The 26,804-nt window shown below is 36.1% G+C and overlaps 1 protein-coding gene across 2 annotated transcripts in view; it reads right to left on the reverse strand.

Moving 5' to 3' along the window:
• Window positions 1-26,804, reverse strand: part of CAPN7 (calpain 7) — a 44,534-nt gene that overhangs the window by 10,480 nt on the left and 7,250 nt on the right. The window contains exons 3-15 of one of the 2 annotated variants that reach the window (XM_021674393.2): window positions 23,041-23,198; window positions 22,085-22,152; window positions 19,899-20,099; window positions 17,404-17,490; window positions 13,043-13,169; window positions 11,959-12,044; window positions 10,661-10,754; window positions 8,542-8,688; window positions 6,715-6,821; window positions 5,884-6,004; window positions 965-1,109; window positions 735-834; window positions 10-145 (exon numbers count right to left, since the gene is read on the reverse strand). In XM_021674393.2, the coding sequence (XP_021530068.2) occupies window positions 10-145; window positions 735-834; window positions 965-1,109; window positions 5,884-6,004; window positions 6,715-6,821; window positions 8,542-8,688; window positions 10,661-10,754; window positions 11,959-12,044; window positions 13,043-13,169; window positions 17,404-17,490; window positions 19,899-20,099; window positions 22,085-22,152; window positions 23,041-23,198 (1,577 nt within the window). The remainder of the gene's footprint in view (window positions 1-9; window positions 146-734; window positions 835-964; window positions 1,110-5,883; window positions 6,005-6,714; window positions 6,822-8,541; window positions 8,689-10,660; window positions 10,755-11,958; window positions 12,045-13,042; window positions 13,170-17,403; window positions 17,491-19,898; window positions 20,100-22,084; window positions 22,153-23,040; window positions 23,199-26,804) is intronic. The other variant, XM_064378674.1, reaches the window with a different exon arrangement.

Raw genomic sequence — 26,804 nt, forward strand, 5'->3', positions numbered from 1 at the left:
TATCCATACCTTGTCTGTTATGTGTCTACTAAGTAAAACCCAAACTGCAGCGCCCCCCTGTGGACACTGCACCTCCAGTTTGTACTGGGGGTTGTTGGCCAGGCTATAGGCATCTTTCACAGGTCCTTGCTTAGCATCCCAAGTACTAAAAGATAAAAGTCAACAAAGAAGGTCGTAATTAAATTTCTCATACAGCTAAAATATAACACTGTTTCAAAAAGTGAATTAATCAGAGTTTTTGTTTTTTACTGGTTTTAATTTTTTTTGGCATAACCAGGAAGTATGGAAAGAAAAAACTATTAACAAGACAGTCACTGTGGGCATGACAAAGAGAGGGAATGCTAGTCTTCCTAAATTAACCAATCCGTTTTTATTTATTTGTTTGAGACAAGAGTCTGGCTCTGTTGTCTGGGCTGGAGTGCAGTGGGGCGTGATCTTGGCTCGCTGCAACCTCCACCTTCCAGGCTCAAGCGACCTGCTGACCTCAGCCTCCCAAGTAGCTGGGATCACAGGTATGCACCACCATGACCAGCTAACTTTTGTATTTTTTGTAGAGATGAGGTTTTGCCATGTTGCCCAGCCTCGTCTAGAACTCCTGAACTCAACTGATCCGCCCACCTTGGCCTCCCAAAGCGCTGGGATTATAGGCATGAGCCAGTGCGACTGGCACATGTTTTTAAGTGAACAAAGTGGAGGCTATTATAAAGCATACTCTGCAATGTGCAAAAAGTTACCTGTGAATACATGTTGAGTCTTTAAAAAGACCTGGATTCCAACTCAAATAAATCACATCATAATACTGGCAGAGATCATCCCAGGAAATCCAAAATATTCCTGAAAATTAATACTTTTGTTAATCTAAAAAAATCTTAATGCTAAATGACTTAAGTCAGTTACATATATTTTGCCTTGTTAGAACTTTTTTGAAGAAAAAATGGTATTAAAATTAAAAAGATATATTTACCATTGTCTATTTTCTGAGCTGTTCGGGGATCAAAGTTTAAATACTTTTGCAACTCTGGAGTCCAGTTTTTTACATCATTTTCACTGTATCTTCCTTTCCAACGTAAATGACTCCAAGGATTTTTCAACTGGATGAATCGCAGCCCCTATATAAAAAAGAAACAGGAGATAACATTAAGTTGCAAAACAGTTTTTACTGTATTAGTTCTTATTAGAGGACAAACTGTGAGTACGTATCAATTCTTTTCCTTCAAATCAAATAAAGAACATTTCCATCATTGCAAGAGTTCTATTAGACAGTGCTGCTTTAGAGCACGAAGTATTTCCTGCCTTTTCAAAGCTCACTCTACTCTACTCTGGTCCCATTTTATTTTCCAGTATTTATACTCCATGTATCTTTGGTGCTAATCTAGCTTTTCCTTTTACAATGCCATAAAATCCTTATTCAATTTAGCCTCAAAGGCATTTCTCATGCCGTTCCTTTTTTCCAAAAGGCCCTCTTTGATCCCCTTAGTTACCCTTTCTTCTCAGTGAAGACAGACATAGCGAAGGAAAAAGAACACGGACTTTGGAATCAGAATAAAGTGGGACCAAATTCCAGTTCTTTGGGTGGGTCATTTACCCTCTGCACTTTTGTTTACTCATAAGTAAAATGAAGATTATGATGTGTCCCTAGAAAATGGCTGTGAAGATCAAATGGAATTGACATAAAGTATCTAGCATTTAGTAATTTCTTTTAATTACTTTCTCTTCTCCAAACTTCATAGTGCTAATAATCTGTATTACATTAGTTTAAAAGTTTCCTATCTATATTGTTTTCTACTTGTACAAATGTAGTCATCTTGTCTCCCTAATGAAATCATTAACTCCTTGAAATGATGGCACTATCATCCCTTTTCAGATTTTCCACTGAATTTATGAAACAGAATCTTAGGTAAATGCTCAGTAAATACCAGGTATGTCTACAGAATTGATTACATTAATTCAGGAAAATGAAAGAGGTGGTAAATCCAAAATAATATTTGTTTTACCGCAAGCAGTAACTTAAGGAAATTGTGTACTTTTTCTAACGATATCATAAATCAAACTGTTTGGGAGACATCTAAACAACCACAACAACACACTCCTTTGCTATTTCAAATGGTGGCAAATTGTGGCCTCGGGTAGACTTAAGTGATTTCTGGATGTAAGACTCACTCCTCTTAGGCTATATTCCCTAGAAGCTTCATTAATGCAATTTCTTTCATCAATATCTTCGACACCATATGTGTCTCATCACACATAAGTCAATCGACATTTAATTTCTTTCTTTTCATAAAATCTAGTTATCCATAAGCAGGAAATCTGCCTCATTTCAGGACTCTTAACACTTCCTAAAAAAGGAGCAAAAAGGAGAGCAAATTGCTGCTAAGCTTTTCCGAGACAGACCCCCAGCATCAAGTGATATTCAAGGACACTAAGATGTGGCTGTAGATTTTGTTTGGATGGGTAGAAAACCAGCCCTAAAAAGGTGAAGGAATACTAGAGAACTAAAAAAAAAAAAAAAAAAAAAAAAATTCCTTTTGATGAAACATCCAATTTCTGAAGTTATTTCCAAGTAGCAGCAAAGGAAAAGCCTTGGACAGCTTCAGAAATTCTATGATAACACCTGTCTGAAGTCCGCACCCTGATCTGGAGATGTACTTCCATAATAGACTATTTACGAAACATCACCTCAAAGACACAAAAATGACCCAAACGGAGAATCGCTGAGACAACAATGAAGATAAAACCTTGGAATATGCAAGCAGGTTAGAGGTAGTCAAACAAAAATGACAGCCCTTTTATGCAAATATTAATAAATATTAAAAATCTCTAAGTGAAGGAAGTCATCAACGATGTAATACCGAGCAGAGCTGTCAGAGTCTAAGATTAGGTCTATCTACAAAAAAGAAGTCCTAGAGATAAATGCTTGAATCAGATATGAAAATATTTTAAAACGGAAGTTAGAATTAAACACCTCAAAATATAAGTAGCAAAAAATAAAAAATAAAAATAATGCACCTAGGAAACTCCTCGAATATATACCCAACAAAAGAGTACTGGAGAAAACCTTTATATTTAAATATACATTTTTTGAGACAGGGTGTCACTGTGTCAACCAGGCTGGAGTGTAGTGGTGTGATCATGGCTCACTGCAGCCTCGAAAGTGATCCTCCTACCTCAGTCTCCCAAGTAGCTGGGACTACAGATGTGTGTCACCATGCCTGGCTAATTTTTAAAAAATTTATTGCAGAGATGGGGTCTTGTTACGTTGCTTAGGCTGGTTGTGAACTCGTGGCCTCAAGCAATCATCCTGCCTCAGTCTCCCAAAGTGCTAGGATTACAGCTGTGAGCCACTGTACCCAGCCACTTAAAATATTTAGACTGGTATTTGTGGCAAATTACACTTCTAAGAAAACCCAAACTTACTGGCTTACTTAATTTCACATAATTTTTATATTTTTTGCTTTCAGTGGTCAATTTTTATGCCACTTTTAAAGAAACAATGGCTGTGGGGGGTACAACACTGACCAGCTAATTTAGAAAGTTCTGAGACTATAAATTTTAAAATGGTGCAATAGGTCCCTATTACCCTAATTCATATACAGTCATGCACCATAAAATGAAATTTCAGACAATGATGGATTACATACATCACAGTGGTTTCATAAGATTATAATGGAGCCGAAAAGCTTGCATTGCCAAGTGACATCCTGTTGATCCTGTCCCCATGTGGGCCTAGGCTAATGTGTGTGTTTATGTTTCAGATTTTAACAAAACAGCTTAAAAAAAAGATTTAATAAAAAAAGCTCATAGAACAAGAATGTAAAGTATTTGTGTAGAGCTCTACAAACGCATTGTTATTACAGAGTCAGAAAGTTTAAAATTTTAAAATTTATAAAGTAAAAAATTACAGTAAGCCAAGGTTATTATTGGACTGGTCTGATGGTAGTGGGTTAATCAGAAATTATTAACAACATTAGTATCACTGAAGTTGGTATACAGCCACCACTGATGAATTTGACTGGCTTAAAACAATTCACTATTGAAGAAAACAATATTCTCATAAAATCTACATGTCAGGTGTTCATAAAGTCTACAGTAGTGTACAGCAATGCCTGAGTCTTTCCTGTTCACTCACCACTCACCCATTCACCCAAAGCAACTTCCAGTCCTGCAAGCTCCATTCATTTAAGTGCCCTATACAGGTGTACCATTTAACAAAATCTTTTATACTGTATTTTTACTATGCCTTTTCTACGTTTAGATATACAAATACTTACCATTTTGTTATAACTGCCTACAGTATTCAATACAATAACATGCTGTACAGGTTTGTAGTCTAGGAGCACTAGGCTATACCATAGAGCCTAGGTGTACAGTAGGCTGTAACATCTAGATTTGTGTAAGTACATTTTATAATGTTCATGCCACAACAAAATCACTTAACAATGCATATCTCAGAATGCATACTTATCATTAAGCAACATGTGACTGTAATTCCATGTGCCACACATAAGAAAACCAGTCTAATTAACACATAGTAGTGCTCTGTTATTGCTGACTGATCACTACTTCAATTTGTTCTGTTATCAAGGGTCCTTCATTAAGAAATAGTGCTTCTTTAATAATCTTTGTATTTTCTAATCCATAGGACCAATCCATTTTTCAGTTAAAAATATCAACCACCTCAGAAGTAATGAAGTCAAATATTCTAACACTTAGTCCAGATATTGCAGAAATAGGATCTGCGTGAAAGGCCTGACAGCATACAAGGACTTCTGGGAGAAAAATACTTGCTCACACAAACCCAATGGCATGTATCTGATGCCTAGCTATCTTCCTATTTTCTTCCCCTTTCACAGTTTTTTACTTTTTTTTTTTTTACGACAGGGTCTCTAACACTCAAGCTGAAATGCAGTGGTGTGATCATGGCTCACTGCAGCCTTGACTTTCTGTGCTCAAGCAATCTTCTCTCCTCAGCATCTTCAGTAGCTGTAATTATAAACATACAGCACCATGCCCAACTAATTTTATTTTATTTTTTTGTAGAGATGGGGCGTTACTATGTTGCCCAGGCTGGTCTTGAACTCCTGGCCTCAAGAGATCCTCCTGCCTCAGCTTCCCAAAGTATCGGGATTACAAGTGTGAGCCACCATGTCTGGCCCCCTTTCACAAATATTTAGTGTCTACTATGCTTCAGAGCAGGGGTTGCCAACCCCTAGGCCACAGACCAGTACTGGTCCATGGCCTGTTAGGAACTGGGCCACACAGCAGAAGGTGAGCAGTGGGTGAGTGAGCATTATAGCCTGAGCTCTGCCTCCTGTCAGAGCAGTGGTGGCGTTAGATTCTCATCGGAGTGTGAACTCTACCATGAACTGTGCATACAAGGGATCTAGGCTGCATTCTCCTTATGAGAATCTAGTGCCTGATGATCTGGGGTGAAACAGTTTTATCCTGAAACCATGCTCCCACCTGCCCCCCAGTCTGTGGAAAAACTCTCTTCCACAAAACCGATCCCTGGTGCCAAAAAGGTTGGGGAGCACTGATTTAAGAGCTTAACACTGTGATTGATCCAAACACCAATATGCAGCTTGGAATCTTTGGAGCTATGTACTCACCTCAGAACTGCTGCTTATATGGAAAAGACAAAGCGTTTGTTATGTAAAAGCGTTTCTGTTCTGTCATCAGTATCTGTGCCATCCCTATGATTTCCTTTCCCATCTTTTAATTTCATAATTTCCAACGGTAGAGTCAAGTTGTTTAACGTAGTAGGTGAAATGGTTTACAAACTCCACTTTTGCTTTGATTTGTCAGTATTCAAAAGTCTGATAAATTATCTGGGATCCTTGCAAATGTCTTATCCAACAAGAAAAAAGAAAAAGATTTAAGGCAAACCTTGAACTCTCTAATATCCAAAACCGCATAAGCATGTGTGGGAACCAGGCCCCACTTCTCTCCTTCAGCTTCTGTCATCATGCCAGTTGACGCCGTGATGAGGACATCTCCTTTGTGAAATCTGGAATGAACCCCAAGGACAATTAATTAAAGAAAAACACATTTTTAATCCGAGATCACACCATTTTATTGTTTAAAGTTTAATGGCTTACATGAAAATGGGCTGTTCCTACCTCTGAAGAATTTTCAACGAGTAGTACATTTCTAATTCATGGTATATCACATAAATTATCACTTTTTTTTTAAGTTTTAGGCAACTTAATTCTAAAGTAGAAACCTACCAATGAAGGAAAATAAATGCTAAATTTCAAGTGGTTTACAAATAAAAATGAAGAGGCAAAATACCAAAGGCACTTCCCAAAGCGGCACATCATTTTATTTATCAAATTACTGAGCTTTCCAGTTTTGCAACCCAATGTGTATTACTGTTTAGACAAATTTCCAGTTCCTACATATGGATTATCCATTTAAGGTTTAACTTCTCAGACTTCTCTTTTCCCACTGTCTCTCAACTTGGTAATTAATCAGTAAGTCTAAAATAATTTTTCCATATTGCATATTCAAGTATTTTATATTACCTAAAATTTGGATTAACTCTATTAGGGCAGATAACTGAGGACTATAGGAAGTACATAATGTGAAGCCTATTTTAAAAACAATTTCCTTAAAATAACTAAAAACAACAGTTTCTGCAATCTCTATTCTAAATAAGGCATGATATGTTTTTAAATGACCACATTTACCACACACATAAAACAAAAAAATGTTTACCTTTGATAAAGCATTCTGAAAGAATTATCCTTACTGAAAGTTTGGCTATCTGAATGCATAGCAATTCTTTCTGGTATCCAGCCTGTGAGTGCATGAAGATCAATATTCTGCAACAGAAACACATTTTAGGACAGCCAGTGTCATTTTCAAGTTCTCAAATCCCCAGCGCAATTACATCTCACTGATTTGGCATAATAATTTTGGTAGAAATAAATCAGAAGGCAGTTATTCTCAATGAGTAATACATTTCTTATTTAACTCAAATTCCTACCTGATTTTGAACATGCATATTTTTCCCCACAATCTTTGCTCTTCCTGAATAAAAAACTGTTTTACCAATGAATATAATAAAAAGATACATAATAGAAAAAACTGCTTCAACGATGCAGTCACTCTCCTTTCAGTGAGTTCTTGAAATGATATTTCTCATGTTTTATATACATTCCCATTCTCTCTCTCTCTAAACTTCTGAGTAAATCAACAAGCAACAGATTAGAAAGCTAAACTAACAGTACGTGAAGGCTAGAGCAATTCAAAATATAGCCTGGGAAGAAAGAAATTGTAACATCCTATTGCATTTAATTATGACCTATATATTCTTTGTCTAGCATTGAACTGGGCGAAAAGGAAAAAAACAAACTGGAAAAATCAAGGACATCTGGTTTGGCAGGGAAACTAATCACTTACGAATGATGGATGATTTGCATACATTACTTCATCTTTATGACTTTATGACAAGAGGTAGATATTATCCTTATATTATGGATACATGAAGAGGCTAAGTAAGGTTAAACATTTTCTTTTTTTTTTTTTTTGAGACGGAGTTTCGCTCTTGTGACCCAGGCTGGAGTGCAATGGTGCGATCTCGGCTCACTGCAACCTCCGCCTCCTGGGTTCAGGCAATTCTCCTGCCTCAGCCTCCTGAGTAGCTGGGATTACAGGCACGTGCCACCATGCCCAGCTAATTTTTTGTATTTTTAGTAGAGACGGGGTTTCACCATGTTGACCAGGATGGTCTCGATCTCTTGACCTCGTGATCCATCTGCCTCGGCCTCCCAAAGTGCTGGGATTACAGGCGTGAGCCACCGCGCCTGGCCAGGTTAAACATTTTCTAAGGCCACAGGCTGGTAACTGTAAGAATTTAAAGTCATGCCAGGCTAGGTACAGTGGCTCACGCCTGTAATCCCAGCACTTTGGGAGGCCGAGGCAGGTGGATTACCTGAGGTCAGGAGTTATCTGCCTGGCCACATGGTGAAACCCTGTCTCTACTAAGAATACAAAAATTAGCCGGGCATGGTGGTGCATGCCTGTGGTCCCAGCTACTTGGGAGGCTGAGGCAGGAGAATTGCTTGAACCTGGAAGGCAGAGGTTGTAGTAAGCCAAGATCGTGCTACTGCAGTCCAGCCTGGGAGACAGAGCAAGACTCCAACTCACAAAAAAAAAAAAAAAAAAGAATTTAAAGTCATGCCAATCTGACTAATTTCAGTTAAGATTGGTTAAAACATGCAACTCCTTGAACCTGAATTACAAATAAAAATATACATGACAATATGACACATCCATTTTATCTAAACAGACTGCTCTGGAAAGGTACACTGTATTTATAATTGGCCTTGTATCCCGACATAAAAGGAGACACAGTTTAGGCTTTCCCAGATACACAAGAAAATACATATATTCCCATAACATGGGGACTGGTCATCCTTTTTTGGGGGCTGAAAATCTGCTTTTCCTATAAACAATAAGACCATCTAGAATTTTTCAAATTTAAAACAGTTATATTAGATAGCGTAAGTCTGTGTCTGGATTGTCTTATCTATTACTCACGGAGTTGGATCCTGGAAAATCATATCCTCCCATGACTTTCATGTATGCTTTTTCTATTAGAGAAACCCATAATTCACTTTTATTGTTGGAATAAGAACAGAGCAATTCTCCCTTGTGATCAACAGGTAACTGGTCATCAATTATCACCTGGAGAAAGAGAACATTAACCTTCTTAGGTGCATGAAATATCTTAAAATCCTTTCTATCAAGAAACAAAAACACACTTTTCATAATGATAAAATACAAGGCACATATGCTGGATGGCTATTAAGATAATGTTTCTAGAATCTTATCAATTATAAAATGTTGCTCTTTTTAATATGATGTCTTTATCCAACTTTAAAAATGAATCTATCAGATAATAACCTTGAATTGATTGATTAATCATGTAACCATCACTGAAATTAAAAGAGGAGCATCCAAAATAAAAAATTTAAAATTTGAAATGCTCCAAAATCCAAAACTTCTTGAGCACTGACATGATGCTCAAAGGAAATACTTATGGGAGTGTTTTAGATTTTCAGATTAGAGATGTTCAACATGTAGGTATTCTGCAAATATTCAAAAATCTGTTAAAATCCAAAATCCAAAACACTCTGGTCCCAAGCATTTTGGATAAGGGATACTCAATCTATATTAGACATTCTAGAAATGTACATTTAAAATAATTACAAAAGGGCCTCACTATTAAAGTAAATAACAATATTATTGTCATTTTATCCTAAACCTGTAAGAAGACTCATGTATAGTTGTAAAAGTAGACTGTTATGACTAGAAAATATATATAACAGAGGAATATAATCACAAAAATATAGTATCTAATTCAAAGTTATGAGAGATATAAGAATTTTGATTTAACACCAATAGAATGATTATGCAATACATCTTTAAAGATTCTTTAAACAAGAGATAAAGAATTATAGTTCAGTAAAATTATTCTTAATAATTTTGTTTACTTTTTAAGTAATCAGGTAAAATGGCTCTCAGACAGTGTTCTAGACAACATAATCAGCATCACCTGGGATCTTGTTAGAAATGCAAATTTTGATCTAATCTCAGACCTGAATCAGAAACTCTGGGCATGAGGTCCAGAAATCTGTGTTTTAATAACAGATAATCATCTGCCAGGTGATTCTGTGCATACTAAAATTTGCGTATTACTGAACTACAGAGCAATGATTTTCAGACTGGAATCACCAGAAGATCTAGGTGAAATATAGATTCTGATTCAGTAAGTCTAGGGCAAATCCTGAAATTCTGCAAAACTAACAAGCTCCCAGGTGATGCTGATGTTGCTGCATGGATGTCAGTATGGACAGGTGGTGGAGAATCCTAACAACGCAAGGCCCTAATAAAGTTCAGCGTCCTTAAAGAAATTAGTGCGAACTGGCCAGCTGCGGTGGCTCAAGCCACTTTGGGAGGCTGAGGTGGGTGGATCATGAGGTCAGATGTTCAAGACCAGCCTGGCCAACATGATGAAACCCTGTCTCTACTAAAAATACCAAAAAAAAAAAAAAAAAAAAATTTGCTGGGTGTGGTGGCACGAGCCTGTAACAGCAGCTACTCAGGAGGCTGAGGCAGAAGAATCACTTGAACCTGGGAGGTGGAGGTTGCAGTGAGCCGAGGTCATGCCATTGCACTCCAGCCTGGGTGACAGAGTGAGACTTCATCTCAAAAAGAAAAAAAAAGGAAAAATAAATTCGTGTGAATTAAAATTACGCATATATAGATTTAAAAAGAAATAATTTTAAAGGCACCTTACATCTCAAGTTATGACTACATATACACTCTTCTGACCTAACAGATTTAGTTTGTCTGATTTCCTTTTAATAAAAACAATCATGAACTACCAGATGAAAATTTATTTTAAGCATTAGCAAATCCTTAGTTTTTGAAACTGTATATATTTTCTCAAAACCATTTAAAAAAATTTATAATTGCCATGGTTTTAATTTTTAATTATTAACGTGATGCCACTGGTAGTAATATATAATATCACAGAGTCAAACTGACTTTTAAAATGTTTACACAGATGACATTTCTTAATGATTTCACTCAAGATTCAAAGGTAGGGAAAGGAGAGAGACAAGGGATGAGAGTGGGGAGAGACGTTATTCACCTTTCTTGGGACACCATTGAGGTGAAGTTTTACCATATACTTCCCACATGGATTGTACTCTGGTTCACCATCCTTGTTTTGAGGGTAAATTATGCTTTTGTAAGAAAAAGAAATATTGAAATACCAACATTAGCATTCAATATCAACTACCATGCAGAACATTTCATTCAGGCATATACTACCATCTTGGCAATTTCATAAAAACAGGAGAATATTTTCCTACAATAGGCCTAGAAAATGAACTCCGCCCTAATCAAAGTGCTTATTTACTATTAGTAAATAATTTTCTGAGATCATAAAGTAGGCATAAATTTCAAAATATTCTGAAAAGTGTTCAATGTTAACTTATATACCCTAATAAATCATCTAATTAAGTGTATATACTTTAAAACAATCTTTTACCATTGGCCCTAAGAAGTAAAGACCACTTCAATTAACCACAACTAAGGCAAGTAGGTATAACTTTGACATAAAGTTGCATAAAATTATACAATAAGATACTTGAACAAATATCAGTATCAATTTTCTTTTAAAATACATTTGGACCACTCATATGGCAAACAGTTGAAACTAAGGACTGTGTCTAAGTCATCTTTGCACTCTTAGGACTTAACATACAAAAACCACTCAGGAAAAGTTGAATGAAAAAGTTATAATGCCTAATTTTTGCAATGAATGATTTTAATAGATCTTTCAAAAACCAAAAAAGTATTTCAGAAATATTTTAATACATTCTAAAGTAGTTCAAGACAAGAGAAAGATATTTTCCAGTAACCACATTAAAAGTTAAAAAGGTAAAACCAATTTTAATGTGTTATTTAATCACAAATCAAAAATATTAGTATTTTAACATATAATCAACACAGAAATTTGAGATGTTTTGCGATTTTGCATTTTTTTATGTTCTAAAGTTTTCAAAATCTTGCACATTTTACACTTGCAGTGCATCTCATCTCAGTTCAGACTAATCCATTTCAAGGGCTCAATAGCCACGTGGCTAGTGACTACCTCACTTTACAGTCCACTTATAAAGTGTTATCAATATGACAGGATTTTACTTTGATAAATTTCATTTCAAAACATATTAATTCCATATCTATTAACTACATGTATATATGTTCTTAGACTATTTTAGCATATCTTTCCATTCATAAATCATCTGCTTAATTTCTACAGAAGGGCCATATTCTGAATGATATGCCCTCTCCACTTTCTATACAGATAAGGCTTAAGTTTTAAATTTCTTGTTCAAGGGCAATTATACAAAAAGAGGTAAAGAGAGAAACACAGATTTTTACCTGGTAATCAACTTCTTATTAAATCGTCTTTCATAAGCTGCACTGATGGCCAGTGATGCCACAAAGGAGCAATCTGATACTATCGTCTGTTAATAAGAATTAACATATTCATATTCATTCATGTAATTTCGACATTACTGTAATATATGTACACTGCCCCAAGTACCTGACTTTTTATACTAAATATCTTTTCTAAAAAAACTTCTATTTTAGGTTCGGGGGTACATGTGGAAGGTTACATAGGTGAACTCGTGTCACGGGTGTTTGTTGCACATATTATTTCAACACCCAGGTATTAGCCCAGTACTCACCAATAGTTACTTTTTCTGCTCCTCTCCCTTCTCCCACCCTCCATGCTCAAGTAGAACCCACTGTCTGCTGTTCCCTTCTTTGTGTTCTCAACATTAAGCTCCCACTTGTAAGTGAGAACGTGCAGTATTTGGTTTTCTGTTCTACGTTAGTTTGCTAAAGATAATGGCCTCCAGCTCTGTCCATGTTCCTACAAAAGACATCTCGTTCTTTTTATGGCTGTACAGTATTCCTTGGTGTGTATGTACCACATTTTCTTCATCCAAACTGTCACTGATGGGCATTTAGATTGATTCCATGACTTTGTTATTGCGAATAGTGCTACAATGTATACTAAATATTTTCTTGGCTATTATTTGAATAGGAAAATAACAAATAGAAACGCCATACTGGTAACTCACACATTTGATTTTAACAAATGCTAGAAAAATTAAATAATATATTTTAATAAAGTTGATTTTGAGTAAGTAATCAAATAATTAAATATCCTTCTATTGCTGATATCTAGTCCCTTATCAAAGGTGAAATTCAGATTCTCAAGTTTTGCATCTACAAGTACATAGAGTCCACATAAAAATCTGTAATCTCTCGAAACAGTGATTTATACTTACATTATCTCAGTATGTTTCAGCCAAAATATGTAGAATGAACAATTTTTCCAATTACACTCATGTACCTGAATATATAATACAAATCTAAGAAAAATCTCAAACCTATACACAAATTACTTTAAAATGCTAACTTTCCTATAAAATCATACAAAATAAATGCTCACCTGCTTTATGCTAAAACTGGACACAGTATATATCATTGTAGGATTGTTGGTGAGGTCTTCTGGTCGTACCCATTTGGAAAATGTGGTTTTTTGTTTAGGTGATAATGGTAACTTGCCCAATCTGTCACTGAGGTAATAAAAAAAATTAAAATAAAAAAATTAATCTTAAAAAGCCAAAATTAAATTTCCTAGAGTTTGTTTTTTGGGTGGGGGGGCGTCTATTGATTACAGCAGTACTATATCATCCTAAAATAACCTTCTGGTCAAATTTGGCTTTTTACACTTAACCTTGAGTCCAGTCAACCTGATCATCCCCTCTAATTAAGAAATATACCTAAATAACTGAAAACAGAAGAACAACTTAAATTCATTTATATTTACTTTAAGAATTTTATATTCAAGAAATTCAGCAATAAAATGAAATCATTAACAATAGTACAAGCTGATTCATTCAAAAGGATCTAGGAAGGTAAAGATTCTAAGCTGATTCGTTACAAACTCCACTTGGCAAGGCTAATAATGAGTGTAGCTAATTTAGTGAATACTAACCATGTGCCAGGCATCATACTGAAGTGCTTTACATACATAATCTACTTACTTCTTAAAACAACTCTATCAAAGGAATTTTTGGAAATAGCTAAAAGTGACCAATGACTTACCAAGGTCAGACAGCTAAGAAGTAGCAGAACTGGCATCTGAATCCAGGTCTCTGGTGCCAAATCCACCATTCTTATCCACTACCCTCTACTCACTGTGTGTTACAGTATTTCTCTAAAATTGATGTGTAGCACCAAGGGGAAACATCTAACTTTCCCCCAACTTTTTTTTTTTTTTGGAAACACAACAAAACAAAACAAAACAAAAAACAGCTGAGGTCTCCATATGTTGCCCAGGCTGGTCTAGAACTTCTGTGCTTAAATGATCCTCCAGCCTTGGCCTCTGCTGGTATTACAGACATGAGCCACCAGGCCCAACCATTCCAAACCCTTTCTAGAGCAAGAGCAACAAACTGGTTTTCAAAAGATTTCTTAGTAATAGAAAGTATATAATATGCCAACTGGAACAAATACAACTCTTTTTTACTTCAAATAATGGTGACAGATACTGGGAAAAAAAAGAATTTTGTGGTCAAGTATGATCTACAAACTTCTGGTTAAAGTATTAGTTTTTTCATTGAAGGACACCTCTAGACTTTTAATAAGCCAATGTTTATTGTAATCTCTTAGAGTAGAATATGGCATATAACATACCTCAAACGTTTTTTTATCATCATCTCACAGAACCACTAGTATTCCAGGTAACATTTTAGTACCTGTATTATCAGGCACTAACTATAAACAGAAAGTGAGCTGACTGAATTCAGTAGAGTTTAAAGATAGCTGTGAAAAATTTTGAGAGAAAAATATTAAGGCAAATTCAAATTTATAATGTGTTATTAACCTGTTATATGAACCTTATTTCAGCATAAATCAAAGATTCCATATCTGTTCTCTCAAGTCACCAGAGGATTATCAAATTCAAGGCTTTTTTTTCCTTAGAACTTAAAGATATTAAAAGTATTTTACAGCTGGGTGCGGTGGCTCACGCCTGTAATCCCAGCACATTGGGAGGCAGAGGCAGGCGAATCACTTGAGGTTAGGAGTTCGAGACCAGCTTGACCAACATGGTGAAACCCAGTCTGTACTAAAAATACAAAATTAGCTGGGTGTGGTGGTGGGTGACTGTTATCCCAGTTACTTGAGGTCTGAGGCAGAAGAATCTCTTGAACCTGGAAGGTGGCGGTTGCAGTGAGCTGAGATCGCACCACTGCACTCTAGCCTAGGTGACAGAGTGAGACTCCATCTCAAAAAAAAAAAAAAAAGGGGGGATAAAATATGACCAGAATAGAAAAAATTTAAAAAAATAATTCAATCTCTCTAGCCAAAGATAACCATTCATAAATTCTGGAGTCTTTCCTGACAATCTGTTATCCCAACTTAAAAACATTTACTGTTGCTTTTTCTTCTGATTATTCTTACAGTAAAATAATCTGAGAAATAAGAAAATACCTTGCCATTTAGAGTAGCAATTTCAGTGTTTATTCTTGTTTTCTCCCAATTTAACTACTTCAAGAAGTATTTATTGAGTACCTACTATACAGCAGATACTGTGGAAGGTACTGGAGTGCAACTTAGTTAAAATAGACATGGTCTCTGTCCTTATGAAGTTTATATGCTAGAGTACACAGGGATTAAGCAAGTAATCACACTGAAGAAAAGAAAAGAAAAATTCCAACTGTGACAAGTGCTATGCCTAAATTAAGGGAGTCTGCATGGCTGCACATTTTACTTTTCCAATTATATTATGAACATTTTCCCATGTTATTACATTCCTTGAAAACTTGATTGTTTATGGCTATATCACACTTTTCTTATGAACGCTGTGTCACAGAAGCATTAAAAATATAATTTACCTTAATCTGTTGCACAAAGATAGAAATACGTTTACATCTCTACTTGAATACTGTCAAGAAGATAATAGAATAACTGATTCATTTTTACAATCGTAACAATAATGATAAATAGCTTTCATATGAATCTTTGAGTATATCTCTAAATAGTTTACAACTGGATTCCTGAAGTTAAATAATTGATGAAAGAGGTCTACAAAATGTTACAATATTTGAAATATACAGCCAAATTGTTATATAACTTAGTATCTAACAAAATATATTATTTTTCTACCAGTTGACCTTTATTATATAGTGCTTGCTATGTAACAAGCACCACTCTCAGGGTTTTACATTTTATTAACTCACAGTAACATTATGAGGGAGTTTCTATTATTATCCCCATTTTATATGCAGGTAACTGAAACAGATTTAACAACTTGCCCACTGTTACACAAGATTTGAGATCAGAAAGTTTGGCTCTAGAAGATTGCCCTGAACATTAATGCTATAAACTTTCTCATATATAAAAATTCCTTTGATCCCAATCAGTTACTAGCATTACACAGCTGCCCGAGTGAAAAAATAGGTTGGTAACTGTCTTTGAGATACCTAACCCTTGGGCATTTAAGTACAGCAAAACACTAGAAAATAAAAAGCAGCCCTTTTGTTCTTTATAAGAGTTTTCATACTCTATATAGTGAGCATCCAGCTTTTTTTTTTCTAATAATAAACATAACAAACTTATTGGAGATAGTTTGAAAAAGAAGGAAGTATTAAAAGAAGTTAAATCTCCAAATTTTGTTTCCTAGACATAACCACTGTAAATATTCGGGTGTATTTCTCCATATCATTTTTTCTATGCATCTATAAACATATGAAAAGAAAAATAAGGGTTAGGCACAGTGGCTCACATCTGTAATCCCAGCACTTTGGGAGGCTGAGACAGGTGGATCACTTGAGGTCAGGAGTTCAATACCAGCCTGGCCAACATGGTGAAATCTCGTCTCTACTAAAAATACAAAAATTAGCTGTGTGTGGTGGTGCATGCCTGTGGTCCCAGCTATTCAGAAGGCTGAGGTGGGAGAATCACCTGAGCCCCGAAGTCAAGGCTGCAGTGAGCCATGATCACATCACTGTACTCCAGCCTAGGCAACAGGAGTGAGACCCTATCTAAAAAAAAAAAAAAAAAAAGAAAAAGAAAAAGAAAAAATAATTGGGACATTATATATAATTTTCTTTTTAATTTCTGTAATGGGAACATCTTTTTTCCTATATTTTAAAATGCTTACATTGAGTAGCATAATATTTGACTGTATAGATGTATCATTATTTAATCATTCCCATACTGCTGGATAGTTTGTTTCTATAATTTTTTGCTGTAACAGATGCTTTGATGAGTGTCCTTATTATGTATATCTTTGACTGATTTCCTTCGGATGACTAGAAGCTGGGAGTCCTGAACCAAACAATATTTTTAAGGCTCTTGACATAAGCTGCCATTGTCCTGGAAGGCTGTGCTAACTAATCCTGGCATAAATAACTCTTGCTTGAATTGGATCTTTTTAGTAAACAATGATGTCATTCCATTCCCCTTTTCCATTCAGTTTCTTTCCTGGCTTGTATTTCTGTGGTGACTCAATCACTGCTTGGACAAATATTTACTGAGTACTTACTTTACACCAGGTACTGTGCTAGACACTACAGAAATAATGTTAGGCAAAAGGAGATCCTCATGTCCTCATGACTGGACAAATAACAGAAGTGCTCTTGCTATGCTGCCCCACCTCTTTCCCACAGCCACCCTTTATTCCAAAAGGTTTGTTTTTTTACAAATTTTAATTTCAAGGCTATTAAACTGAACTTCAGAGTACTGAAAAAGTACTGAAAAATTAAAATGCTGGAACTAAAAATTGCAATAGTGCTTACTTACCAGAAAGGCATTGGATAGGCAAAACGTTCTCTCAGATCAACATTCATGAAAGGAACATATTCTATGCCATTTATTTTTGATGTTGTCCTATCAAACACAAGAAAAAAAAATCTAAATGTTCAAGTTCACCTTAACTGCCAATCTTATTTCAACTCTTTAAAATTTAAATGACAAGGTATGATACGGTATTAAAATGAAATTGACAACCTCATGTGTTGACACATCTCTGGACAAAATTTTGATAAAATACCAGAAAATAATTGATTCAATTCAAACCAATTAGAATATTCTTTTAAGTCTAACATCCACAAGATGACAGGACTATTCAAGAGGTAATGAAAGTGTTCTTGACACCAAGTCACAAAACCAATTCTATCCTAAGCCTAAAGGGAAAAATCAATTGCTTATTTTGGAATTTAAAAAAACATGATATTTACAATTCTGCAATATATGCTCTTCACATTTTCTGGTTATGGGGATATAAAATGGGTAGTGGAGGAAGGAAGTGTCATAGGTACCGGCTATGGTCTACTGACAAAGAAATAAGGTTTGCAGTAGCTTTGCATTCTCCTTGTTTTGTGTATATGTTTATTTATCTACATTAACTATTTCCTTCTTGTATCTGTTTCTCTCCTTTATTTACAAGAGGTTGCAGAGTAACTTCACAATTCAGTCTTTAGGTAACAATAGTCAGGAAATCTGAGGACTACTTAATACAGTCAAAAATAGATGAAATGATTGAGACTACAGCCTTGTTTTGGAAAGATGATGAAAACTTTTCACTCGTGTGAAGGATAGCCGCATTTTGTTAGGTGGAATACAGAGTTGTTTTGGTGTAGTACAGAATTTCAAATGTGTGAAGGTAACATATGGAAAAGTGTTAATTCAGTCTTTCAGCTTTAAAATTACCTTCTCTGTCCTGCATTGTGTTGTGTTGGTACATATGCAATTTTTCCTAGACAAAGGCAGCCAGATCAGCAGTACAATTAAAATCTTCAGCAGGAAAGGAAAGAAAATTGCTCTCAAATGGCTACTACTTAAGCAGAAGCCCTTTCAGCTCAATTTCAGAAAACAGAAAGATGAACACCTACATGTCTTACACAGCTCTAAGCAGACTGAATTTTCTGCAGTGCTCAATTTTAAAAAGCCCACACTCGATCAGGGACTTATCCTATCTACACTGGTTCGGAGGGCAATCAAGAATTTCCACATTATTGTGTTTTATTATTTTTTTTTTCTTTGTATTATTGCTCCTTGTGAAGCAGGGCTACTCCACAGGCAGTGTGCCCAGAGTAGCCGTGTTTTACATATTTAATATCCTCTGAGACTGAGTTTTCAGACAGACTAAGCTGGCTGCCTAGACGAGGGGTCGTCAAAGGTTTTCTGTAAAGAGCCATATGGCATATAGTTTCAAGTTTCTGTTACATATTCCTTTTTTTTTTGGCGCACGTAAAACCCTTTAAAGAAAAATTTTTAATTATACGCACACGCGCGCGCGCGTGCGCACACACACACGCACACACACGTTTTTTTTCTTGAGATAGGGTCTCCTGTTGCCCAGGCTAGAGTGTGTGGTGCGATTTGGGCTCTGCAACCTCCATCTCCTGGGTTCAAGTGAGCCTCCCAACTCAGCCTCCCATGTAGCTAAGACTACAAATGCACATTATTACGCCCAGCTATTTTTTGTATTTTTAGTTGAGACAGGGTTTCAGCATGTTGCCCAGGCTGGTCTTGAACTCCTGGGCTCAAGGGATCCACCCCCTCTGCTTCCCAAAATGCTGGGATTACAGGAGTGAGCAGCTAGTGCACCCTCTAGACTCCTATTTCAAAGTAACATTTTTCCTGCATTAGGGCTCTGGTTACAAAGTTACATAGATAAAGAGTGGTCTGCCACAGCTCATTTTGCTCTTAATCTTTAGTGGCTCAATTTCACAGAATGCTAGGATTTTTAGAAAAGTATACCATGTCTAGTAAAAATGCTAATATTAAAATATATTGAAACTAAAGCCGGACACGGTGGCTCACGCCTGTAATCCCAGCACTTTGGGAAGCCGAGGCAGGCAGATTGCTTGATGTCAGGAGTTCAAGACTAGCTTGGCCAACATGGTAAAACCCTGTCTCTACTAAAAAATAAAAATAAAATAAAAATTAGGTGTGGTGGTGCGCACCTATGGTCGCAGCTACTCCAGAGGCTGAAGAAGGAAAATCATTTGAGCCCAGGAGGCAGAGGCTGCAGTGAACTAAGATCGCACCACTGCACGCCAGCCTGAGCGACAGTGCTAGACTCTGTTTCAAAAACAAAAACAAAAATAAAATAAAATAAAATATATTGGAACTAAAATTTTAACTAAGTTGTGACTACATGATGATATAATTATACTATAACATCACAATACATTATAGGAGAAATCTGAATTCAGCAAACCTATTGAAAATAAAATTCTGCATTGATGTTAACAAAATTCTTCATTATAATTAATTATAAACTTATTTACCTGAGTACTTCTATTTCTTCTGCTGTGTATCTCTGTCCTTGTGCATCACATGACTGTGGACTTATAAATGACTGAGGTCTTTCAAGGAAGGGATTAGCTCCCAGTGGAAAATGTGCTCTCACTGGAGGTGGCTTTGGTTTAATATTTGTTGACTTGATTTTGCAAAATGGCTTGGTCAAAGGCTCACTCAGTGCTTCTGCTCTGTAACAGGCACAAACAACTGTTCTAGATTTTCTTCTCAAGTTTAAGCTTTTCGGAAAACAAAATTTACTTGAAGAACCAGTCAAGCATCCCTAATGTAAAATTAGTATATAAAATTCTTACATACTAGTTAACATTTCATGACTTAAACTACTTCCAAAGATAAGCATTTTTTACAAACCATATTCTATTGACAACATTAATTATGCACTTATTACCTAATCAGACACTATGTAAGGAAAGTGGTATAAAAGAATCTATAGTGAGGAAGCATTCAAAGTAGACAGAAGAACACATACAAACATGCAGAAGTATGAAACAGTATAATGAGTTAAGGTAATTTCTTTTTTAAATTTTTTTTGAGACAGAGTCTCACTGCGTTGCCCAGGCTGGAGTGCAGTGGTGCGATCTTGGTTCACTGCAACTGCCGCCTCCTGGGTCAAATGATTGTCCTGCCTCAGCCTTCCGAGTAGCTGAGATTACAGGCACCCACCACCATGCCCAGCTAATTTTTCTATTTTTAGTAGAGATGGGATTTTGCCATGTTGGCCAGGCTTGTCTCGAACTCCTGAACTCAGGTGATTCGCCCACCTCGGCCTCCCAAAGTGCTGGGATTACAGGTGTGAGCCACCGTACCTGACCAGGTAATTTCAAAAGAATGTATGTAGCCCCTGTGAGAAGTGCAAATGAGAGGCAGCAGATGAGACTAGAGAGTAAAGCAGGGGCTGGATCACAGACAGCCTCACATGATATGCAAGAGAATTTTGACTTTGTTCTGTCAAAGAACTAACAAGCTAAAAAATAGAAGTTCTTAACCTGAGCTCATATATGAGCTTCAGAATTCTTGTGAACACTCTGAAATTATATGCAAAAAGATTTCATGTACATTTTCCTAAAAAGTGGATCCATAAATTTCAAAAGACAGGAGCCCATGGCTATCCCACCCACCCTTTGCTTAGGATGCGCTCAAGAATATTGGATGGGTTAGCCACACAGGTAATAAAGTCACTTATGATTCTGATAAGTGAAAGAAGTCAAGACAGAGAAGACAACTGTGTGTCAAGTGCTCCTATCTTCATGAATCTGAGGAAATAAGCTAAAGGTTAGTAGATGACAATGAAAAGGAGGGATGACTATTTTACTTCACCTAAAAAAGGAAGGGCTTGTGGTGGTACAGTTATCTACCAGGTCAGAGCCTCAAAAGGAGACAATTCATGCTATAGGTATAAAAGCAATTTCTACTCTTTTGTGTGTGTGTGTGTACAACACTCTTTCAAGAGTGTTGCTTATATAAACTCATTCATTCTTTCAGCAAATATCTACTGAGCACATACTACATGTCAGGCACTCTGCTAGGTACTTGGTTACAGCACTAAACAAAATAGACAAAAATCTCTGCCCTTACAAAGCTAACATTTGGGGGATGAAGGTTGGAGGGAACACAGATATTAACAACAAATATAATAAGCTAGTAAATCTCAGAGACCTTAGAAAATAAGAGCAGTGGGAAAAACACTAGAATAATCAGGTTGCAACCTCTGGGGGAGATTCAATTTTAAACAATGGTTAGGGCAGGTTTCATTGAAAAGTTGGCATTTCGGCTAAGACATGAAAGAGCTACACATGTTGTATAATTTTATGTATAGTGCTGAAAGCAAGTTCATGCTCACGTTTTCTATTTTTAGCAGATCTGGTAGGCTCTCTGGAAGCTCTCTTTGAAAATCTGATATTACACAACAGAAAGAAGGTCTTCCATTTAAAATATCACAATAATTTCTGTTCTAAACTAAAAACATTTATTGATTTGTTATTTTTTGAGTTTAAAGCAGGGAACTAGAGAGAGGAAGTAAATTCACTAAGTAGAAAGATGTGTTTTAGATCAGTTAAAAGATGGAGGTTTGTTAGTGCAGCCTTTACAACACATTAATCTGTTTAAATAACACTAACTGCCACCCATGGATTAGAACTTGAGTGATCAAACTCACCTGTCTAATGCCTGTCGAGCCAACTGTTTCAGTTTATTTTGCAGGGCTTTATCAGCAGTTTCATAAGACTTAAGAGAAAAAGAGACAAACATTCTACAGCATAATTATTTTTCAATTTGCTTGATACATATTTCTAAGCAAAAAATTTATAATGCATATTACACATGTTGAAATTGAGAATAAACAAAGATGACATTAATTTTCATCCTTAAAAATATCATTTAAAATAGTGTTGAAAATTTGTCACTGAGGTGAACTTTAAAAACACTTAATGTGGACAAGTGCTAACTGAACCAGAACCATTTGACTATAGTGCTGTGGAAGGCTGAGTGGCAGAACCTCAGAAGACTAGCACTTACAGTCTCAAGGCACCTACAGAAATCAGGCCAGATGGTTTCTCTGAGCAAAAGACTCTGCCAAAAAGCCAGTCCTCTGAAAGACACTGGGGACTGTCTCAACTACTTTACTTCATCCTCCTGTCAAATACACTGCTCTCTTATGCACTAGATGTCCCTTGACGCTAAGAGTTCCAACGAAGACTCAGCAGAGAGCAGTAAAAGCCACTCAACATACAGATTTTACACTGCAAATAAATAAAGCTCGCCCAAACCACAAGCTTATTTTTTAGTGCATAAAATGAAAAAAGAAGTTTATTCTAAATTGATTTGTTATAATGATTTCTTTCTATAGTAAGTTTATCTTAGTTCTAAGAATAGAAAGGTTAAAAATAGTTCTTGTAATTTAACACTCAATACTGTCAAAATTTTAATAAGATGTAAAAACTCATTATTAACTTCCTACTCATCACCTTTTATTGAGGAGTAATTTAGGTACATTTATAATAATTTTTTTATTCTGTTAAAATTCTTGTATTCAAGGTGTTATGTAAAATTCACTAGCAAGAGAAGAAATATCTTGGCATAACTCAATCAAATGTAATCTGTAGCTATACATACTGTTTTCAGACAGAGATCCACAGCTTCTGTGTACAATTCTATAGCGTCTTCGACATTCTCTTTTTCATCTTCGTCAAAAGCTTGTGTAACAAGGAAATGGGCGCGCTCTAAGTCCAACTGATGTTTTGACTTCAAAGGATCAGCACTCTTTGACTGAACTAGTATAGGAAAAAAAGCACATACAGAAGGGATATTATTTAAATATTCACACAGCCAGAAAACAACACACTATTTTCACACGTTTAAGACATTTTTTACCAAAACTCTGTAATTCTTCATTTAAAAAACTTAGCAAAGTTAAAAAAAATTCTTAAAAAAGGACAACTTTCCTCCCTTCTTTTTTGTTTTTTGAGACAGGCTCATGTTCTATTGTCCAGGCTAGAGTGCTGTGGCATGATCACAGCTCACTACAGCCTCTACCTTCCCGGGCTCCAGTGATTCTCCCACTTCAGCCTCCTGAGTAGCTGGGACTACAGATGCGTACCACCATGCCTGACTAATTTTTCTGTCTCTCTCCCTCTTTTTTTTTTTTTTTTTTTGGTACAGACAGGGTTTTGCCCTGTTTCCCAGGCTGGTCTCAGACTCCTAAGCTCAAACAATCTGCCAGTTTTGGCCTCCCAAAGTAATGGGATTACAGGTGTGAGCCACTGTGCCCAGCCTTCCTCCCTTCTCTTTTTAATCTTAATTTTAAGGTCTAAGAAAAAAAAAATCTTCAATTGTTTATCACACAATAGACACCAGAGATCTTTAAAGAATATTAAAAAAATACACTACTTATTTAAAAAATTATTTCCCTGAATTTCTCTCTCCACTAGCATTCTCTTCACTTAAAACATAGGAGTCCTCCTCATATGCTCCTCTAGCTCAAAAGACAAAACGAAAACTTGGACATTGCTAAATATTAAGAAACCTATTTTAAGGCAATTAAAACCTTTTATCTGTACAGATAAAACTGTGTAATGTAATATACTAGGCTCTGATGATCAAGTTCCTGCTTTTTCTATTTACCCTGGGCCTAGAATAAGTTATGTATTTTCATTGCTCTTTGAATATTTTCATTTGTTTTTAATAAACAAACTATATATAAGAAACATGTAACCAGAATATATAAAGATTTCTTACAACAATAGAGACAACCCAGTTAAAAAATGGGTAAAGGATCTGAATAGACATTCCTCCAAAGATGACATTCAAAAGGTCAAATGGCATATAAGAAAATGCTCGACATAGCCGTCAAAAAATGCAAATCACAACCACAATAAGATGATACTTTATACCCACTAGGATGGCTAAAATAAAGAAGACAGTAACAAGTGTTGGTGGGGATGTGAAGGACTTGCAACCCAGATACACTGCTGGTGGAACTGCAAAATGGTGTAGCCAATTGTAGAATCATGTAGCCACTTTGGAAAACAATTTGGCAGTTCCTCAAAAAGTTAAACATGGAGCTATATCCTATGACAACAGCAGTTCCATTTCTGGGTGGAATTCCAAGAGAATTGAGAAAACATATGTCCATGCAAAAATCTGTACATGATTTTTTTTTTTTAGAGATAGAATCTCACTTTGTCATCCAGGCTGGAGTGCAGTGGCATGATCTTGACTCAGGGCAACCTCCACCTCCCGGGTTTTCAGGGAATTCTCATGCCTCAGCCTCCCAAGTAGCTGGGAGTACATGCATGTGCCACCATGCCTGGCTAATTTTTGTATTTTTAGTAGAGACAGGGTTTCACTATGTTGGACAGGCTGATCTCAAACTCCTGGCCTTAAGTGATCCGTCTGCCTGACCCTTCCAAAGTGCTGGCATTATTTATAATAACTGCATTATTATTTATAATATAATATAATATAATCAATACAATGTATCAATACAATGTATCAATACAATGTATCAATACAATGTATCAATACAATGAAATATTACTCAGCCATAAAAAGGAATGAAGTAAATAAATCTTGCAAACATTAAACTCAGTAAAAGAAGCCAGACAGCAAAAGGGCCATGTATTGGATGATTGCATTTGTATGAATAATCTGGAATAGGCAAATCCATAGAAACAGCAAGATTACTGGTGGCTAGGGGGATGGCAGAATGGGGAGTAACTGCTAATGGGTAACAGGTTTCTCTTGGGGCGATGAAAACATTTTAAAATTAGATAGTGGGGATAGTTACACAACTCTGAGAATATGCTAAAAACAACTGAATTATACACTTTAAGAGGGTGAATTTTATGGTATGGAAATAATATGTCGCTAAACTTGCTATTTAAGAAAAGTCTGAGATTTTGTTAGTTCTTTAGAGGTACGAGCTGATTATTTTATTTATTTATTTTTTTTAAGATACAGGTCTCACTAGGCTGCCCAGGCTGGCCTTAAACTCTTAAACTCCTGGGCTCAAGTGATCCTTCTGCCTCAACCTCTCAAATAGCTGGAACTACAGGCACTCACCACTGTGCCCAGTTTGTGCTGATGTTTTCAAAACTTTAGCCTTCTTAAATACCTCTCTAAAGTATGTACTAATCCCATTTATGAAAAAGATACCAAAGTTCAAACACAGTGAAATATCTAGCCCAGTGTTTCTCAGCCTGGCATTACTGACATCTTGGGCTGGATAATTCTTTGTTGTGGAAGACCGTTTTGTGTACTCCAGAATTTTTAGCAATAACCCTGGCCTCTACCCAACTAAGTGCCGGAAGCATACTCCTTACCACCTAGCAGTGTGAAAACCAAAACCTTCTCCAGAAATTGCAAATGTCCCCTGGGGGGCAAATCACTCCCTACTGAGAACCACTGATCTAGTCTAAGACTTCACAGCTACAAGTCAAAGGGTAGAGACTCAACAGTGATCTTTTAATTCCAAGTCTTGAACTCTGTAACTACGATGGCTAATTTTCCTTTTCATTTTTAAAGACAGGGTCTAACTCTGTAACTCACACTGAGTGTGCAGTGGTGCAATCATGGCTCACTGCAGACTTGACCTCCTGGGCTCAAGCGGTCTTCCTGCCTCAGCCTCTGAGGAGCTGGGACTACAGGCACACACCACCACACCCAGCTAATTTTTTTTTTTTTTTTTTTTTTTTTTTTTTGTAGAGATGAGGTCTATGTTGCCCAGGCTGATCTTGAACTCTTAGACTCAAGTGATTCTCCTGCCTCAGCTTCCCAAAGTGCTGGGATTACAAGCATGAGCCACTATGCCAGCCAACACTGGTTAATTTTAAATTATGTTGCCTTTCTCTACCCCAACATCAACTCTCTCTCAAGAGTCTCTTAACTGTCAGTAGACTATCTGGTTTTAAAAATAGGGGTTCTTAACAGGATTTTTATTTGAAAAAGGACTTTTCTGCTGAAAATAAGAAAATCCTTTAATTCTCTAGAGATTATACTCCATTCCTTTAATAAAAGGAGACAGAACTTGGTAAAACAAGGTATGTTATGCTTTAAAAATCCTTTCTGAATTTTATTTCACTGGCAAGTCTTTACTCTTCAAGAGATTATGGCTGTCTCATCTGATGCCTGAATATCACATATATATCAACGTTTAGAATTTATTTCCCAAAAATCATATGTAATTTTTTAGGCTTAGTTGTATTTAACAAAAAGTAAAAATAGTTTTAAAAATTCCTTAGGAAAAAAATAGATGATTCATATACATTTTTTCCAATTGTTACATGGATTTTAGGGGTTTAAAGAGCACTCTTACTGGAATCAAGAGCCTATGGTGTAAATGTGCTTGACTGTGTATACATATGGTAAAGAAAGATCAT

Source organism: Aotus nancymaae, unplaced genomic scaffold, assembly GCF_030222135.1.
Source record: "Aotus nancymaae isolate 86718 unplaced genomic scaffold, 86718_ANA_hifiasm-v0.15.2.pri h1tg000019l, whole genome shotgun sequence".
NCBI classification, from domain to species: domain Eukaryota; kingdom Metazoa; phylum Chordata; class Mammalia; order Primates; family Aotidae; genus Aotus; species Aotus nancymaae.